The 6,349-nt window shown below is 46.4% G+C and overlaps 1 protein-coding gene across 1 annotated transcript in view; it reads left to right on the top strand.

Moving 5' to 3' along the window:
* Positions 1–437: 437 nt before the first annotated feature.
* misp (mitotic spindle positioning) overlaps positions 438–6,349 on the top strand; it is a 6,254-nt gene continuing 342 nt past the window's right edge. The window contains exons 1-5 of the mRNA XM_073476155.1: positions 438–511; positions 2,575–4,612; positions 5,362–5,819; positions 6,015–6,053; positions 6,299–6,349. The exon at positions 6,299–6,349 is cut by the window's right edge and continues 342 nt beyond it. Of these exons, the coding sequence (XP_073332256.1) occupies positions 2,701–4,612; positions 5,362–5,819; positions 6,015–6,053; positions 6,299–6,349 (2,460 nt within the window). The 5' untranslated portion in view covers positions 438–511; positions 2,575–2,700. The remainder of the gene's footprint in view (positions 512–2,574; positions 4,613–5,361; positions 5,820–6,014; positions 6,054–6,298) is intronic.

The raw sequence follows: 6,349 nt of genomic DNA, 5'->3' as shown, positions 1-6,349 counted from the left end.
GACACTCCCACACATAGGTTAAAAGCCTGCAGCTCCTCCAGTTAGTTAGAAGTGAAGAAGCCTCTTGGATGAGATGTGAAACATCTTTGACAAACTGAAAGTCCAGTTGACTACGATACAGAACTTAGAATAATTATACTGTAATATAATATAATACTTCTATGATACTTGTGCAGACAGATATACAGTCAGCATGGTGTTTGTTTTTACTGATATATATGAGATATATATATATTGAATGTGTGTGAGAGGTTCATTCGATCGTTTGTGTTCATGTCCATGTTTTAATAAAGTTTATTTAAAGGGCCACTTGATGTTTAAAGTCAGTTAAAGTTCAAAGGTCAAAGTTTATTATGTCAGGAAGCGTCCTCACAAGTATACAAGTACTGTGTGTGTGTGTGTGTGTGTGTGTGTGTGGGCGGAGTCTCTGATTGGCCGATAGAAGCTGAACTTTGTCTCTCAGTCAGTTATTCTTCAGTCTGAGTTTCTGCTGACAGGAAACTGAGCTCAGGTAAGAAAAACTGCTTTGAATTGATTAAAACTATATTTCTGGAACAAAAACATCTTTAATAACAACAACTTTAAAATCATCTCAACAACAAAAACCTGAAGAAAAGCAGCTGAGAGATAAAAGAGTTCACGTCTGCTCTCTGTGATCAATACTTAATCAATATGTCATGATGATGTCATTGAGCTGCATTAATTAAACATGAAGAAAGAGTTGTTCATGTTTCAAACAGAAGCTTTAATAAAGTTTTATTTTGATCACTCAGACTGTGAGCGGCTGCAGCGCCTCCTACAGGCTGCACACGTCATTACAGTCCAGAGACAGTGTGACTGATGGAGGTGCTGCAGCACACATCGTTAATATTAATTAGTGTTCAGAGAGACTGTCTGTCTGTCTCTGTCTGTCTGTCTGTCTGTTATCAGCGGACAGCAGCAGTCAGACTGAGGGCGGGGCTTATCTCTGACACACAGACACAGTGAACTGATGCTAAGATGCTAATGTAACACTAATTCCTCTGACGTCTCTGTTTGTCTGAATGGACTCACCTCATGACATCATACAAATATTATTAATTATATTAAATAATATCAGTGTGGTAAAAAGCATGATGCATGCATGTAATCTGTATGTAATCTGTAAAGTAACTAGTAACTAAAGTTAATACATGTAGTGAAGTAAAAAGTACAACATTTGCCACACAAATGTAGTGGAGTGGAGTATAAAGTAGCAGAAAATGGAAATACTCAAGTAAAGTACAAGTACCTTAAAGTTGTACGATAGTACTTGAGTAAATGTAGTTAGTTACATTCCATCACTGCTGACGTGTCAGTCTGTGATGTCATTGTCTCCTCTTCCTCTTCTGTCTGATATCTTCGTCATGTTCAGTGACTCAATGTGATTCTTTGATAAAACTGAAGGAGAGAAGTCGACTACAATTCCCAGAGTGTATTTCACCGACACACAGCCAATCACAGAGCGCATGTCCTCTGTCGCTCTATAACTAAAGGTGCAGCTACTGAGTTCAGCTTTAGTAACCATGACAATGACCACTCTGATTGGCTGCTCCTTGTCCAACAGCAGCTGAGACGCTCATGGGTATTGTAGTATTTAGTGACAGAAACACCTGATGAGTTAGAAACAAAGTGGAGTCCAGAAGATAAACGTGTTTGACGGTGACATCATCCAGGAGAGTTTGTGTTCAGTCACATTCAGAAGGAAACGATGACGTCACAACTGAACTATAAAATTTTATTCTGACCTTTGAACTCTGACCTCACTGTCATCATTCAAATTGAAGGAGGAAGTAGTTCACCTTGGATTTTAACCTTTGACCTCGTTCAGACTCACATTGTTGTTGTTTTATGATCAGATTCCAAAACGTCCTGATCAATATGAACTCTGATGATCATTAAACTTTATAGATTCTCCTGTTCAATATGTTATTCCATTCCATGCTTCCACTGCACCACATCTCAGAGGGAAATATTGTACTTCTAATTTCATTACATTTATTTGAAAGCGTCAGTTACGATTCACATTCAGAATAAAAAATAAGAGGGAAATGTTTCAAATATTTCAAACTGATTCAGAACTTCATTATTAAATGAACCAGTTCCGTCTGCTGCTGTAGGTCCAGCTGGTTTCTACACACTGAAACATTTCATTTAATTTGACCAGCTTCAATCTGAAAGACTCTGAATCCCACAATGCTTTGCAGGACTGCTCCCAAAATACATTCAAGTCAAGAAGTGATTTTCATGTCATGTTGTAGTTTTTAATGTCATCCCTGAACCGACTCGTCTGCTGCACAGCAGAGCACAACCTGGTGCTGCTGTTTCCATAGCAACAGACCTGGTTTCTCTGCTGTCTCCATAGTAACTGTCCTCTCTGTCGTCTCCATAGTAACCATCCACTCTGTCGTCTCCATAGTAACTGTCGTCTCTGTTGTCACCACAGTAATGTTGTCTCCATAGTAACCATTCTCTCTGTCGTCCATAGTAACTGTCCTCTCTGTTGTCACCACAGTAATGTCGTCTCCATAGTAACTGTCCTCTCTGTTCTTTCAGAGACTCTCTGCAGACAATTCTCAGGATGTTGTGACTCCTCAGAGTTTCCAAACATCGAGCTCTGTTCAACGTCTTCCTCTATCAGAACCGCCATCCTCTGCCGGTCCCACAGCGGCCCCTGCAGACATGGACAGCACCCCCAGGAGGTGGGTGCTGAAGCCTCTGTCGCCCCTGCTGCAGCCGTCAGACCTGCGCACCATCGCCGGCCCCATCAGGAGCGACAGCCTAGATGATCAGTTCTTCAGCTCCGACAGCATCTCTGTGGCTTGCAGTCAGTCCTCGGTGGTGGTGTCATCGCAGCAGGGCGATCAGTCCAGGGACGTGGTGGTTCAGTCCCGGCAGGTCGCAGTGTCGCAGGACGGAGGAAGCACCAGTGATGAGTGGCTTCCCAGCAGCCCCAGCAGCAGCTCAGGCTCTCAGTGTGGCTTCTACTCCTTCGTGGAGGATCCGATGAGTCCCGAGGCCGAGCTGAATGAAGCCTGGATGGTCTCACCGCAGCGGCAGACTCAATTGGCTACCCTGAAGGAGGAGAAAGGATTCAAACTACAGACCTACGCCAGCAGCAGGAAGCCAGAGAGTCTGTTCTCTGAGAGCAACGGAGACTCGCAGTACAATGTGGATCTGAACAATGGCGTGAGAGTGGTCCAGGAGGAGGAGGCCAGCCACCTCCGGAAGGAGATAATTCGCAACCAAGCACCAAAGAAGAACCCAACATTCAGAGATGAGCTGAGTGTGCTGGAGAATCTGGATCTGAGCAGAACCACAAAACAACTGATTGAAGGTTTCAGTGTGACCTACAGTCCTGTGAGCTCCAGACCAGAACCTCTCCACACTGCTGAACCTGCCAACATCGACAAGGAGCAGATCAACTTCAGTGCTGCCCGACAACAGTTCCTGAAGATGGAGCAAGACCAACAGACTGCTCTCCTCAACCCTCTGAGGTCATCAAAAACACAACTGAACACGTCTCTGCAGCCTGATCCTGATGTGTCCTCGTTAAAGCAGGGGGAGACACACCACAGCATCCAGGTGAGTGAAGACATGACACCGTCTACACCAGCAGAAGAAGATGAGACCTGCCCAGAGAGGAAGGTGACGGTGACTCAGGAGAGTCTCAGCCGGCAGAGCAGTGTGTTTGATGACCTGGACTCCGGCCTGGAGGAGCTGTGTGTGGAGGTGCGTAGTGGCTACACCAGTGATGAAGGGATGTTCAACAACAACACTCAACAGAACAGGAGCAGCAAGTCCACCAGTGACTATGAAACCCCGATTGAGAGGGAGATCCGGTTAGTTCAGGAACGTGAGGAGAACCTGAGACGCACTAGAGGGCTGAAGCACAGCGACAGCATAGGAGAGATGGTCGAGATCAAAACCAAACGTTTACAGTCACCACTGACGCCGATCAGAATCAAAGAGAAGAACCGAGTGAGCTTCATCATCCAGAGAGAGATCCAGAAGGAGATCCAGAGGAAGGAGGAGCCTCAGCAGCAGGGAGGGGTCCTGAGACCAAACAGTCTGGATCCTAAGGAGTTTGATCAACAACACGAAGACAAGAGGACAGAAGACAGACCTCCGTCTGAGCCTGGAGACGCGGAAGTCTTCCCATCACCGTGCTGTCCTCATCGACACCCTGAAGAAACAGAGTCGTTCTTCAGCTACATGAGGTCATCTTCCTTCTCTTCGAGGGACTCGGAGGTCCAGGACACGAGAGGTTTCCTCAAAGACCAAATTACTTTTTCATCTTCACACTCCTCCTCCTTTCCCTCTTCCCCTACACTGACTCAGCTTCGTGACTTGACCTCGACCACGCCTCGGTCCTGGAGGGAGAACCGGGAGTCCGCTGGCCTGCAGACCAGAGGACAAGGTGCTCCGAACTTCATAGAGAAGGAGATCGAGGAGGACCTGAGGCGGGAGCAGGAGCTGAAGCAGCTGAGGGCGTCCAGGGACAAATCTGATGGACAGATCTTCTCTCCAGCTCCTCTGGTGGAACAGGCAACCAAGATGGCTGTCAGCCAGTTCTACCCACCTGAAAACACAGGTACGTGGTCTTGATCGTGGCGGGTACGTAGTCTTGATCGTGGCTGGTAGGTGGTCAGATGCAGTTTTTAAATGAAGACTTGTAGAAGAACAGATGTTGAAAATATAAAGTGGTGTGAAATGAGCTCAGGTGCTGAAAATATTTCCTTTTTCAAGTTACATTTAGATGTGATGTAATAAACCACGCCTACTTTCATCAATCTAAACTAAACTTTATTGATCAGCTGAGTCACCACACGGCTGCAGACTGAACTTCATGAAGCCAGATATAAACTTTGTCTCCATCTGAGGCTGATTCAGAATCAACTTCATTAAACTCAGACTATTTTTCAAAACACAGAAAGTCATAAAGCGAGCAGGTTTCAGAGACTCTGCAGTCAGACTTTGTGAACTTGTGAACACCTCTATGGTTGATCTTTGAAGGATGATCTGAAACAAAGTGCAGCTGAAGGAAACAATCAGTGTGTGATTTGAGACGTGATCCTCAGGTAAACAGGAAGTGAGTGAACGAACTGAGAGCTGATGAACTCTGGACATTTGTCACGTCAGACAATCAGTAACTTAACGAGACGAAGAACAAAGTTCAGTTTGTATCAATCAGTAACCAGCTGACAGAACAACTCATCACTCATCTACAGCTGAAAACTGACCAATCACAGAGACAGAGGTCAGTGCCTCAGACCTGCTGATGTCATACTGTCACAGATGATGTCACAGATTATGTCATTCATGTATTTTGTGTTGTTTCAGATAAGAGCAGCATTTCCTCTCCGTCTCCTCGTCCCTTCGTCCGTCTGCCCTCCCTCTCCTTCATCACCGCTCAGCCCTGGGTCTCCTCACCTCCTCCTCCTCCCTCCTCCTCCTCCTCCTCCTCCTCCTTCTCTCGTCCTGTCTCCTCACCTCTTCCTCCTCCCTCCTCCTCCTCCTCCTTCTCTCGTCCTGTCTCCTCACCTCCTCCTCCTCCCCCCTCCTCTCGTCCTGTCTCCTCACCTCCTCCTCCTTCCTCCTCCGCCTTCTCTCGTCCTGTCTCCTCATCTCCTGCTCCCTCCTCCTCCTCTCGTCCTGTCTCCCCCCCCCACCTCCCTCCCTCGTCCTCATCTCCAGCGGTGGCAGTCCGGCCGGCCCCCCCTCTTCTCAGAGGCCTGACGGAGACTCTGCTGCAGGACTTTGAGGAGAGACGAGTCCAGCTGAAGCTGGAGGAGACCTCAGTGAGTCAGCAGCACTTCTTGTTTCTTATGTTGAAAGTTTCATCTTGTCAGAATAAAATTGGACTCTGCTGCTTCACAACAGCTGATTATAAATTAATTTAATGAAGCTTCTTCAGGGGTGTTTGGAGGTGATGGTGGATTAGGGATTGGCTGTGATGGTAAAATGTAAATGCTGATCTGAGTTTCTCTCTTCAGTACGCAGGAATCCAGCTGGTGGACGACGTCAACAACGAGGTAACTACCTGACTTCATCATCATTAAACAGACTGTTAACCAGTTTCTTAACCAGCCTGCCTCTTTGCCTCTTTGTCTCTTTGCCTCTCTGTCTCGTTGTCTTTCTGTCTCTTTGCCTCTTTGCCTCTATGTCTCTTTGTCTCTGTCTCTTTGCCTCTTTGTCTCTCTGTCTCTTTGCCTCTCTGTCTCTGTCTCTTTGTCTCTTTGCCTCTCTGTCTCTGTCTCTTCATCTCCTGTGGCTTCAGGTCGTTGAGTCGACTCGTGTTGTTCGACATAAAAACCAGCGTGCTCTGCGA

This window comes from Pagrus major, chromosome 11, assembly GCF_040436345.1.
Source record: "Pagrus major chromosome 11, Pma_NU_1.0".
Classification (NCBI taxonomy): domain Eukaryota; kingdom Metazoa; phylum Chordata; class Actinopteri; order Spariformes; family Sparidae; genus Pagrus; species Pagrus major.
Note: the sequence above shows the minus strand (reverse complement) of the source record. Positions and strands in the feature narration are given on the sequence as shown.